Genomic DNA, 13,706 nt, shown 5'->3' with positions numbered 1-13,706 from the left:
TGTGTGTGTGTGTGTGTGTGTGTGTGTGTGTGTGTGTGTGTGTGTGTGTGTGTGTGTGTGTGTGTGTGTGTGTGTGTTTTGATTATCTCACCAAGCATTGCCCTGATCTACTTCATGTTTGGAGTGTGTGTTACTGAAACCCTCAGGCAGTGCAGAGCCACATGTGAAGTTATTTGGATCTCTAGAAAACCATAGCCATGCTTCAAAATCCACACAGCATCACAGACACAGCTGCAGACGAACATTAAGGGGCATCTCTGTATGTTTATCACAGAATAGCACGACTGAATGTGCAATTATACAACCATGGTAGAACTGAGGATGTGTGTTTGCCTCAAACAGCTTTTATGTTTATCGATACCGTTACAGTACAGGACCCCGGAGTAGCCAAATACCGGAGTAGCCAAATACAAACGGTGCACTTTCAATAAAGTCGTCTCCTTGTGTGTCGGCCAGTCTAACTTCCAAAGTGTTCATCAAACCTGGAGCAATTGCGAATGCGAGCTTTTGCACTATTGACCCGTCGACCGTCTACTGTGATTAAACCTAAAGTGTATTTTCTATTTTCTGTATTTGTGTTAAAAGGGTTCAGCCATGGAGACTTCGAGCAGAGCGGAGCCGGTAGCTCAAGAGGACAAAACCAAACTGCTGAAGGCGGCGTTCCTGCAGTTCTGCCGGTACATCATAGAAACTTCAGAAATCTGTTAATTAGAGAAACAAAAGCTTTTATTGACAGTTTTATTTAAGTTAGTTTAGTCTTCTCAATAGTAAATGTTGGCTGCTCTCAAACGTTATGGACTGAACCTGCATGATTTAGGATTGTTTTAATCCTTGTAAATACATGTCCTTCTTCTCCCTCTGTCAGTAACGACCTGGTGGGCGCTCAGACGGTCACAGACGAGATCTTCCCCCCCGACGGAGACGGGGAGGAGGGGTCGGAGCTGGACAGCATGGTGACCCGGATCAACCTGGACCTTGTGGACGATTACCCCGCCTCGGACCCCCGCTGGGCCGAGTCCGTGCCCGACGGTGAGAGAGAGAGAGACTTTGATATTGTTCCTGGTGTAGCATTTATTTACTACGTGACTATGACACATATAGTGATTGAGTGATGAGTCAGATTCTAATCTTGATTTTATTAGGATGTTCTCAATTAAAAAACACTTAAGATTTCTTATAGTTTTTACAGTAAGCATTCATCAAGTTAATTCGGAGATATTTGTGTACACATGTGACATGAAGAAGAACAAGAGGTTATATTTAGTGTGTTACATATTTGAATGTATTCGGTATGTAGTCCCAGGATTCTTTGTTCTGCACGTCCAGTAACTTTAATGCAGTTATTACAACTTTCGTAATGTGTGTTTCTTTAATGATTATTCTTTTAAGGATGTATTTGTCATCATGTCCCTCAGATACAAAAATATTGTCCGTCCTCTATCGTACTCTTCATGTCTTTTTTTACATCTATTATATTAAATAACCTGACATGTTTATTTCATACAAAAAATATTATCTATATTTTATCCAGAGAGCGCTGGGTTCCCTCTCACCTCCCTCATCATCCTCCATCAGCTGGAGGACAAGATGAAGGCCCACGGCTGCTTCATGGAATTCCTGCTGCAGGTACACACGCACGCACGCACGCACGCACGCACGCACGCACGCACGCACGCACGCACGCACTCACGCACGCACGCACGCACGCACGCACTCACGCACGCACGCACGCACGCACTCACACACACACACACACACACACACACACACACACTCACACACGCACACACTCACACACTCTCATACACGCACACACACACACACACTCTGACACTCACAATCACTCTCTCATACATGTACACACACACACACACACACACACACACACACACACACACACACACACACTCTCATAGACGTACACACACACACTCTCATACACACACACACACACACACACACACACACACACACACACACACACACACACACACACACACACACACACACCACACAAAAAGTGGTGTACATAACTCGTACAGTGCTTTAAAACAAACCCAGTGTGTAATAAGTGAATAGCACTGTTGGTCAATGTGATTTCTCTTGACATCTCGCTAAAGTCGTTGTTAAAAGTTAGCCTATTTTATGTGCTCCAAATATTGCATATGAACTGGATATCGTGCTCTCTCGTTTGTAGTTTGATTATTGCTCTAAGTTTATGCTGCTCTCTTAGCGGGTCATTCTTGAAAGGGCTTTAAGTTGTAGATGCTCTGTACCAAAACAAATACTTATTTCAAAATGTTTTTTAACACACACCTAATTAGCCTTAAACAAATATTGTGTTTCCTGGAGAATAGATATGTAATTAATGAATTGTGCAGCCTTAGTGATGGTAGTCAACAACCTCCTGGAAAATACTCTCATTCGTCTAAAATATGAACCTCTCGTTGGAAATAGATGCATCTTGGAACATAAAAGTAGACTTAATATAACGTGAAGTAATCGCCCCCCCCTCCTCCGTCAGGTGGGTCTGCTGGATCGCCTCGGCCAGGTGACGGTGCGCTCGTCTCCCATGGCGACGCGCCTGCTGCTGTGCGAACACGCCGAGAAGCTGCAGGCGGCCATGGTGCTGAAGAACCTGCACTCCAAACACGCCGAGCTGGTGAACCGGGCCATCAGCGCCGCGCTGGAGAGGGGCGGCGGCGCCGTGCCGCCCAGCCTCACCGCCGCAGACGTCTTCTTCAGAGAGGTGGGTCCAAGATTCAAGGCTTTATAGAGTGGAGCAGGAACGAGTCCTAAAACCCGGAAGTGAGTTAGCATTGTACCACTTCCTGTTCCCTCGTCTCAGTCAACGGGTTTTATGAACTAGTTTTTTGAGAATATCTGAAATAAGGTCTGTGGTTGAGACACATTTAAGAGACGTGTCACGTTTTGTTCTACGACATTAAATCCATCAGCAGTGACCCCACTGGAGATTTCTGAAGAGTTGACGTGTCTGAAAAGCGATGGTTGTTACCAAGTGGCTGAATAGGACTACAGAAGTCGTGGAGGACGTTGTACGTCATTACGCCGAACACGTAAACACTCCTCTAAGTTAGTTTCTGTTCTGCTTGAAAGCAAGTAGCTGCCTCCTGCAGACTGTTCAAACAATCGCTTCAACTCGTACCATTTATAATCTGTAGTCTTGAATATGGATCTTAAGTTGGCGTGACGTTGAAGCAGCGACCCTGCTGTAGTTCCTATATAGCATAACGTTAGCATTTTGCTTCTGGCGACTAGATTTATGATTAAAAAAATTATTAAAGTAGGGTAGACATGTGGAGATTATCCGGTTGAACAAAACGTGCATTTATCAAACAGGTTCCTTTTCCAGAGATCTTATTTTTTACAATATTCTAAAATCCTATGGAGAAATCCCATTACTTTTTGTCGAGGGAAACAATGCAGCTTACTTCAGGGTCGAACTACAAAAATACGTCATCACTGCACCGCTCTATAGCCATGTGCACATTAGCTGCAGTCACAGGCTCCTCCAACAGTGCACAGTGAAATTCTTCAGTTGTTCTTTACATCTGTGATGTTGTCTGTTCTACAGCACTGCTATACTACCTGGTACAAATGTTTGTCAACAGCTTTAAAATCAAAACTGCTCCATCTGTTAAAAATCTGCTCAAAGACTTTCTGACTCAGCAGACCATAATAACCTGAGAGGCTGTCCAACAACCTCATCTGGGACCCAAAGCATGCTCTGAACAGAGAATATGAACTGCTACCATCTAATGGAGATCACTACAGTCAGACTGAAGCATCCTTTGTGCTCCAGCCAGTCCTCTCAGTAAACACAGAGCTGATCCCAGATCAGATGCACCTGAAGGCTCTTTGAGCAGCTTTTCTCTCACTGATCGTGTTATGTTCAATGTTTGTTGTTTGTGTTTCATGTATTGTGTCTTAATATGTGTCTGTGGATGTTACACATGGAGCTGCTGTGATGCAAGTCACATTTCAGACTTGATCTGACCATTGAAGCGTTATCGTATCGTATGGAGACGCTGAGTGACACGTTGTGTTTCTGCTGCAGGTTTCTCAGATCTCCTCGGTGTTCGACTGTCTGCTGGACGAGGAGGATCGCAGTCTGAAGGAGAACCCGGTGGACTCGGTGCAGTGGGCCGAGGTCATCCTCACCGTCAACAACATCATCAAGGTAAACACATTCTGCATTTCATGAAAAGCAAATATTAACTTAACAAAACTGAGTTATTAGTAAGGGTAACAAATTGTACATATTTCCTCAAATCAATGGAAATGGAGGGAATTCTCCTTTTTTTGTTGTGTTTTGAGCTTTTTATCTCTGTAATTCCTCTGAAGAAACTTTGATGGATGTGATGGATATTTGAATAAAAGAAAGCTAGTATCAAGAATTGAGAAAAGCCGGTCATCCCAGAAAAAAGACCATTGGCTAAAAGAATGAATAGAAAAACAGACTTACTTACTGTATATGTTATACATTAGGGTGGTCCTTAAAATTGAAAGTGGGAAAGTCTGAGCTCCAACCCCCAGAATTCATTCTATTAGTCAAGAAAACTCTCCTGGTGAATCTGACAACATGTCATCGACATTGAAGTTTAGCCTCAGTTGCAGCACCGTGGCTAGGCCAGGTCGACGAGGGAGGGGTACATGTTGTTGGAATTTGAATAAAATTCACCAGCAGAGTTTTCTTGACTAGTATAACAAATTCCGGTGGTTGGAGCTTAAAATAAATTTAAAAAATGTACCTCTCACGGAGGACCACCCTATTATACACATGTGAGAAGTACAACTGAAAGACAAAGTGTTGAACATTGACTGTATACAGTACAAGACCAAAAGTCTGTGAATACAACTATATAAAAGTAAATATACTTGCATCGATACATTTTTGTTTTAAAGTTAAAACAAAACGTTTAAAGTGGAAAAAAATAAAGATGTTTGTGTGTGTGTGTGTGTGTGTGTGTGTGTGTGTGTGTAGGACATGCTTCAGGCAGCCGGACATTACAGAGAGACGAAGGCCTTCATGTACAGAGCTTCTGAAAACTCTGCTGCCGAGCCAGAATACATCCCATGGACAGGTACCTTTTTAATTCTTCTTTTTAACCAACGGCACTACACTCTTCAGGTTCTTTTTTTTTTACACTGCCCTTCATACTCTCTAATGCTGGTTTATTCCTATTTTTATTTTGAGATGTTTCTATTTTAGAATAGTTTTATTTCTACTCTTTTAATTTGTGATTATGTGCAACGCCTTGTTTCGTTTCATGCTGCTGCAACAACAGTTTTTCCCAAATTGGGATTTTAAAGTACATCTTATCTTAATCATCCGAAATAATACTCAATCCCAGCAGAAATAAATCATGTTACATGGAGTCAGTGAACAAGAAGCTCCTAAGGCTCCCTGTAATGCGTTTGATCATCAGAGAGCAATGATGAAATCTAGATATAATGTTATCGAGTAAAGTACATCTTATCTTTATCTTATGATTATTGATCTGTACAAACTCTTATGGCGCATTTCCTCTACAGCGCGGTTTTAGCGAGCCGTGCCCGGCCCGTTTTTGGTTGCGTTTCCACTCGGCGTAGTTCAGGCTAGCGGGTACCTTTTCACAGTTTTCTGGCTCTCCAAAATCGAGGTTCTTTCCGGGCCAACAACCGGGCTGAGTATGCTAAACTAGTGAGAGAATCGTTGGCAACTACAACAAGATGAACAGATTTGACCGTGATTTAATTGTAACACACATTTCAAAATGATGCCGAAGTAATAACATACTGATACCGGTTAGTAAAAACCATGAATGAATGCTTTGACAAGTCTGCAGACAGACGGCAGGAGAAAACCTTTTAAAATGCGTGTTTTCTGAATGGAGATCGGCTAAGCTAACGCAGTATATGCTCCGACCGTCCACACTCACAACAACGGCCTAAAGACATAAATAAACCAGTGACTGTATTCTCCATGACACAGACAGTCTGTGGTTTGTACTTGTTTAACTTTTGTCTAGTTTCTGAACAGACATCAGGAGCTGTGAGCTCTGAGTGCTAAGAGCTAACGGCAGATGTTGGTTTTCTGAAGACGACGTCACGGTTCCGCCTACACTGCGTTACTATAGTTACTGCCCCAGCTACTAAACTGTAATGGAAACGCAGCATAAAGAGAGCCAGTCCTAACGAGGCCTAACTATACCGTACTAAGCCGAGCGAGGCCCTGCAGTGGAAATGCGCCATTAATCCCACTGAGACAAAAGTGTTTAGTTAAATGGTTGCTGTATGAATATAATGTGTTTAATCTGAGCGCCCTCTCTCCTCCAGCGTCCGGAGGTGTTGGCGGCGCTCGCTCCGTCATCTCTCGGCAGCACGAGATCATCCTGCGCTCCGTGTATCCGAACGCAGACTCGGAGCTGCGCAGCGCCCTGTGTGAGCAGCTGGTGGCGCTGCTGGACATCCACCTGGGCGGGTACGTGGCCCAGCTGACCTCCCTGACCTCCGTTCAGCAGGATCGCTACAACAGCCTGGAGATGGAGTACAGCCAGCGCCGCTCCGAGCTGCTGGCGCCGCTGTGTGAGTGGACGGTTCAACCTAATGCTGTCCCTGAAAGGACGTTTTCCCACATGTTGATTATATTCAGTGGGGCTGTGTGATCTCACTGTGAGTGTCCTCTGTGTTCCAGTGGAGCTGGGTCAGTACCAGTGGGTGGCGGCGCTGGCAGAGAAATTCTGCGACTTCGACATCCTTGTGCAGATGTGCGAGCAGACGGACAACCAGAGCCGCCTGCAGCACTACATGAGCAAGTTCGCTGACCAGGTACACCGAGGAACACTGAGAAATAATCTGTAACGCTTTTAAACGTGCTTTGATTTCAAAGACAGTTCTCCTATGTCTTCAGATCAATACTCTTCTAAAACACGTCATATATCCTGAAATGTGTCTTTAAGTTGACTTCTCAGTTTTACTTTCGTTTGATCACGCCGGGCTCTTTCTCATGCAGCTGTTTAACCCACTTCCTCTTTCTCCCTCGTGTCACTTCCTGCCGCAGAACTTTGCTGACTTCCTGTTCCGATGGTACATGGAGAAAGGGAAGAGAGGGAAGCTGCTCTCGCAGCCGGCGGCGCAGCACCAGCAGCTCGCCAGCTTCCTGCAGTCTCACCAGCACCTCAGCTGGCTGCACCACATCCACGTGCACGACTACCGCAGCGTACGACACACACACACACACACACACACACACACACACACACACACACACACACACACACACACACAGCTTGTTTCATTCTTCAGTCCAAGAGCGCGCACACACCTTTTCTGCCTTCCTTCCTTCCTTCCTTCCTTCCTTCCTTCCTTCCTTCCTTCCTTCCTTCCTTCCTTCCTTCCTTCCTTCCTCTTTTACACATACTGAATATCTAATGACACACACACACACATCCTTTCTGCCTTCCTTCCTCTTTTACACTTCCTGAATAACTGATGTATTTAGTTGGCTTCTATGTGGTTTTGTTTGTATTTAATGTGAGTATTTCCTTCCTTCCTTCCTTCCTTCCTTCCTCTTTGACAATTCCTTAAAAAACTAAAGGCTTTTATCTTGTCTTAATCCTAACACACACAGCTTTTTCATGACTCAGCACAAACGCACACACTTCCTTCCTTCCTTCCTTCCTTCCTTCCTTCCTTCCTGTTTTATACTTCCTGAATAACTGATGACTTCATACGGCTTTATTTGTATATTCGTCCATCAAACCTCTTTTTCTTTTTTACCTCTTCTCTTGTAATCCTTCCGTCCAATATGTCCTATTTTTAACACTTAAAAAAGATGCAGTATATCCAGAAATATGTAGACCTTCCTTCCACTTTCACACTCTACATCCACTTGCCTTCCTGTTTCTGCAGCTTTAATGCTCACATCAATTCTGCCTCTGCATTAAACACACAAACACACACACACACACGCACGCACGCACACACGCATGCACACACACACACACACACACACACACACACACACACGCACACGCACACGCACACACATCCACCCACCCACAGCTTCCTTCCTTCCAGTTTGCTGTTAAGAGGCACACATCTATTCTCTGGTTAACACGCACGCACGCACGCACATACACAAACAAGCAAGAGGAAGTATTTATACCCCCATCAGCCTTCCTGTTTTTAAACACAGACTTTGTTTTTCACTTTCTTTGCTCAATGAGTGAGTGTTTATTTCTGTGCGCTACAGAACATTCATACATCGATATTAAAAGTGATTTAAAAACATCAGAAATATAACAAGAAACCTTCAACACACTGAGGATTACATTACTATATTTGATTTGCAAAAACGTGATATAGTGTTCACTATGTTCTACACGTAAAACACTGAACACAGACCAACTTCTGCAATAAGCCCCTCCACTGCATCTGGTGCCATGATAAAGTGAAAATACAAATCAAGATGGTAGTTATAGTAGTAGTTATTTACTCAATCTGTTCTCCTAAATAATAGTCAAAATATATTTTTTTAATGTGTGTATTAAATGTAAACTGTATTGTTTGCATTTATCTTTGTAACTTGGATGTTATGTAAAATAGTCTGTGTGTTTTTCTTTGCAACTATGAACGTTTTCCCAAAATTAGATTACCCCTGTATTATAATACGCATCGTATCGCCAAAATCCTACCAAACAAATTTAAATTATCCAGATTTAGAGATAATTTTATTCTTGAGCGACTAACGTGAGTTAGCAGCAGCTAGATAATAATAATGTCCTAATGGTCTGTATTATTCTATATGCCTAAATACCTTGAATTCTTCACTTTTGTTTACTTTTATCCGTTTATAGGTATATGTTTAAGTCAAATAATAAATGACTTGCTGGTCAGAAAATGATCTAAATGTTAAACTTGCTTTACAATAAAAAGACCATTAATCAATTAGTTTGACAAGAACATCTATGGATTAATTTTTTTTAAAGGACATAAATGAAGAAAAATGTTTTCCTAACTGCAGATACATTCATTCAAATGTGAATCGGTAATCCTTTATTAATCCCACAGCGGGGGACATTTGCATTGTTACAGCAAAAGTGGCATATTAGCAGGTCAAAGTTGCATGCAATAATACACAATAAAATAACATTAATTTATAGAAGATAGTAGGCCTGCTCGATTATGGCAAAAATCATAATCTCAGTTATCTGGGTCAATAATTGATATCACGATTATTAAAAACAATTATCCATTTACCTTGAAAACATCCATTTATTGAAAAAAAATATTTGAACAGTATGTTTTTAACTGTTGATTACCCTGAACTTTAAATATAATTCAACTGAAAAATAATTTAAAAAATAATAATTACATTTTTATTTTTTTTAAATAAAAATAATAATCATTTTATTTCGATTACGTTGTTTTCGTAAGCCAAAATCGAGATTAAAATACGATTAATTGCACAGCCCTAATAATGATAATACATACTGTATCGTAATGAAACGTAAAATGGCATTTAACTGACGGTGTTTTGTTGGTGAGAGATTTCAGTTGCTTTAGCGTGTAGGAAGCCTATTTGATTTGTTTTAGATCGGCACAACATGTTTCAGACCTTATTTTCCTGTTCCATGTTAAAATAACAAAATGTCAGTGGTACCGCTGAGACAGAGTAATGTTTTTGGGGTCAGGGAAAATTAGGTAAAGCTCATGGAGAAGTCATTGAAAATCATTGGTGAAAAAGTGTATGAACTAGGGCTGCTCGATTATGGCAAAAATCATAATCTCGATTATTTGGGTCAGTAATTGATATCACGATTATTAAAAACGATTATCCATTGACTTTGAAAACATCCATTTATTGGGAAAATATCTTTGAACATTATGTTTTTAACAGTTGATTACCTGAACTTTATTCAACTGAAAAACCAATAAAACAAATAGATATATAAAAATTTTTTTTTTTTAAATCGTTTTATTTCGATTATGTTATTTTCATAATCGTTGCAAGCCAGAATCGTAATTCCGATTAAAATACGATTAATTGAGCAGCCCTAGAAGACAGCACACATTAGTTATAATAGAATACAAATAAAGACAAATAACCATGCATGACCGCGCAAGAAAAATCTCAGCACCATCTAGTGGATTAAAAAAGCAATTGTTACAAAAAACTTTAATTTGGATTTTCAATATGAATAGTTTATATAATAAAATATCGATACTTGGCGTCCGTGTAACGATACAATATTGCCACGCAAAGTATCGTGATACTCTGCTGTATCGATTATTTCCCCCACCCCATACAAGGCAAAATAATTCCTGTTAAAACAAAATTCTGGAACCCTTAAAGGAAAACGTGTTTCCAGCTCTTTCTAGCTGTGACTGATGTGTTTGTCTTCAGGCCAACCGCACGCTGCACAGCCAGGCGGACGCAGAGACTCGGTACTTCGTGAAGAAGAAGACGCTGCTCGCTCTCAGTAAACTCACCATGCTCGCATCCGACCTGCCGGAGGACCAGCTCAACAAACACGTCGACGGTACAAAACACTAAACTTTTGCACATGTTGTATTTCCACGTTTCTGTTCAGCGTCACCTCTTAAGACTAAGAAGTGTTGGTGATCCTGAGAGTAAAGTTGGCCTCATGTGTTTGTGGGCTCAGACATGGTGGAGCAGGAGCGCTTCCTGCTGCATCAGGAGACTCTGCCCCGACAGCTGCTGGAGGAGAAGCAGCTGAACCCTGACACCATGCCTCTGCTCAGCGCTCACAACCTCATCCAGGTACACACACACACACACACACACACACACACACACACACACACACACACACACACACACACACACACACACACACACACACACACACACACACTCTCTCTCTCTCTCTCTCTCTCTCTCTCTCTCTCTCTCTCTCTCTCTCTCTCTCTCTCTCTCTCTCTCTCTCTCTCTCTCTCTCTCTCTCTCTCTCTCTCTCTCTCTCTCTAAGTGGCGCTACGGCTATTGGGCCAACTCCACCAATCAGGAGGAGACAGCCACGGACATTGCCGTTGGAAAGCGCTGGAGACGCTGTAGTACATATGCCAGGCCTGTAGATGGTGCTGTTCTCACAGAATCAGCCCATGATGCAAAGACAGTGTTCAATTGAGCGAGATGAGGAATGGCTAAAATGCATGATCTGTTTGGTATTTTGAAAAATAAAAAGTATAAATATGCCTTATATAGGTATGGTCCTACACTATATTATTCAAATATAGCATGATAGGTCCACTTTAAGTTTATTTTTGAACGCGTCAGAAACTAGTTCTCTACAGAAAAAGGTATTTTTGTATAAAGTCACGCTGACAGTGTTCTCTCTCTTCTCCTCAGCTTTACATCTGTGATGAAAACAGGCGCGCCAACGAGTACGACTTCAAAAAGGCTCTGGATCTGCTCGAGTACATCGACGAGGTGAATGATTCTCCTGTTTCAGAATTGACTCGCCGCGGCTTGCCTTCAGTTTAAAGCGAACCTGTGTCTGTGTATTGTCTGTGTTTGCGTTGCAGGAGGAAGCTGAGGACATCGACTTGTTGAAGTGTGAGATCTTCGGGAAAGCGCTGCGGAGAGACGAGTAAGATCTTGTTGTTTTAGGTTTTTTAATTCAATTTTGATTACGCTTAAAGAAGATTTTTACAATCTATCTCTGTGAAATCATTAAAGTCAGTTTAGAGGGCTTTGCAGATGAAAGTAAAGACTTGTATAAGAAGAGAAAATGTTGAAAATAAGTTGGAGAAAAAACATTGAAACAGTGATTTATAAATGTTGTTATAGATGTTATTGATTAGTTTTGCATAACGCTTGGCTAATGTCTAAAATCTTCCGTACACATATTGGTCCATTCATATTTCTAACAGTATAATTCCCTCTATGATGTCTTAAATGTAAATACATGACCTTTAATAAATAATTATGTGGAGAAAACAAATCTTCTAATTTTATGAACTTTAGTGCAAAATTAAAATTAACAGTTTCAGGTAGAAATATAGACATAAACATAATATAAATACAAATATGTACGATTTTTTTTTTAAAATATCGTTTTACAGCCCTAATTTTACTGGTATTTATTTGTGTATTTATTGTGACGCTGTTCCCCTCAGCTGGTCCTCTGCTGACGGCAGTGACGATCCTCTGGAAGCGGCCAAAGACAGCATCTTCATCAAAGTCCTCCTCAAACTCATCCAGGAAGGTGAGGAACGCTCTGGAAACCGCCTCATTTCATCCACAAAAGATAAATAACAAAATATATTATCACCCTAATTTTCAGTAGTGCTTAAAATTATAAATAATAATACGCTTTATTTGTATGGTAACTGTCATACAAGGATGGCAGTCCAAAGTGCTTCACAGGTTTCAACTCATAAAATAGTCACAGAAAATGGATATCACATAGAATACAGTTACCAGTGAAAGAAATAAAAACAAACACAAAATAGCATAGACATTAAGATTAAAGGTATAACTATATTTATAAAACGGATAAGTCAAATCAATATAATAATAATAATAATAATCCTTATATTTATTATAGCGCTTTATCAATGACTCAAAGCGCTTTACCAATACACATTACATATTACATATACAGATCATACATACATACATGTAATGGTCATCTACTGTGGACAATACCCACAGGAGCAAGTTCAGGTGAAGTGTCTTGCCCACACAACGGCTTTACAGACGCAGCGGCGGCGGGTTTCACCCCCTTGATCAATGCACTGCGCCACACCGCCCATCTTCACACCTCAAAGTCATCGAGGCGCTTTTACAAGTACACATTGATATTATACATGTACTGTGGACAATACCCACAGGAGCAAATTCGGGTGAAGTGTCTTGCCCAAGGACACAACGGCCTGAAGCAGTGGGGCGGGAGCGGGTTTCGAACTGGAGTTCCCCAACACCCCCTTGATCTGATGATCAAACGCACAGACCACTGCGCCACCCGTCCCAAATCAAGCAATCTGATTGGTTCTTAGCCATGATATAATGAGCGTATATCACGGGTAGAATTGTAGTTACTTTAGTCAGTATCCCTCCGCGTCTGAGAACAATTTACAACTGTTACATTACGTCCGTTACGAAACTAACTAACAAAGCTTAAGATGGAAACATTTAAGGTTAACTTTGACTCCGCTTCGCGTCGGGCCAAACCACGCCCCTTAGCTGTGATATAATGACCATATACCACGGCCTGTCGTGAGCTATTTTTTAAATATATAATGCTCTTAAGTTGCAAAACATGCAGAAAACACACTAAATTTAGCTCAACAAGCTCAAGCAAAGCATCAGACACAAAAAGCTGCTTGTGAAGTTAATTGTTAATTTTCCTCGATGTGTTTTCCAGATTCCTTTCCATGAATTAAAGTGTATATTTCCAAACAATGGTTAAAAACATCCCCTCATGACAAACCCTTTTCCATGTTTCAGGCGTTTCTCTGCAGACGTACCTGCCCGACGTCAAAGAGCTGCTGGAGCTGGACGAGCTGAGGTCTCTGAAGTCCAAACCCTACTTTGAGTTCGTTCTTCGAGCAAATTATGAACATTACCTGGAGGCTCAGATGTGAGGAATGTTTCAGTAACACCTGCTTCAGCTTTCCTATGTTTGAATATGTTTGTGCTCTTTTCTAAATAAATGTTGTTATTTCTTTATTAA

General features: G+C 41.3%; 1 protein-coding gene across 2 annotated transcripts in view; it reads left to right on the top strand.

Moving 5' to 3' along the window:
- nup133 (nucleoporin 133) overlaps positions 1-13,706 on the top strand; it is a 26,358-nt gene extending 12,652 nt beyond the window's left edge. For both annotated transcript variants that reach the window (XM_079681820.1, XM_079681819.1), the window contains 15 exons: positions 586-677; positions 866-1,029; positions 1,532-1,626; positions 2,525-2,749; positions 4,079-4,201; positions 5,006-5,105; positions 6,340-6,588; positions 6,698-6,831; positions 7,064-7,222; positions 10,412-10,547; positions 10,671-10,789; positions 11,378-11,458; positions 11,554-11,618; positions 12,148-12,236; positions 13,481-13,706. In XM_079681820.1, the coding sequence (XP_079537946.1) occupies positions 586-677; positions 866-1,029; positions 1,532-1,626; positions 2,525-2,749; positions 4,079-4,201; positions 5,006-5,105; positions 6,340-6,588; positions 6,698-6,831; positions 7,064-7,222; positions 10,412-10,547; positions 10,671-10,789; positions 11,378-11,458; positions 11,554-11,618; positions 12,148-12,236; positions 13,481-13,617 (1,968 nt within the window). In that variant the 3' untranslated portion in view covers positions 13,618-13,706. The remainder of the gene's footprint in view (positions 1-585; positions 678-865; positions 1,030-1,531; positions 1,627-2,524; positions 2,750-4,078; positions 4,202-5,005; positions 5,106-6,339; positions 6,589-6,697; positions 6,832-7,063; positions 7,223-10,411; positions 10,548-10,670; positions 10,790-11,377; positions 11,459-11,553; positions 11,619-12,147; positions 12,237-13,480) is intronic.

The sequence above is a fragment of the Notothenia rossii genome (genome assembly GCF_949606895.1).
Source record: "Notothenia rossii genome assembly, chromosome: 1".
Lineage (NCBI taxonomy): Eukaryota > Metazoa > Chordata > Actinopteri > Perciformes > Nototheniidae > Notothenia > Notothenia rossii.
This window is presented reverse-complemented; position numbering and strand designations above follow the sequence as displayed.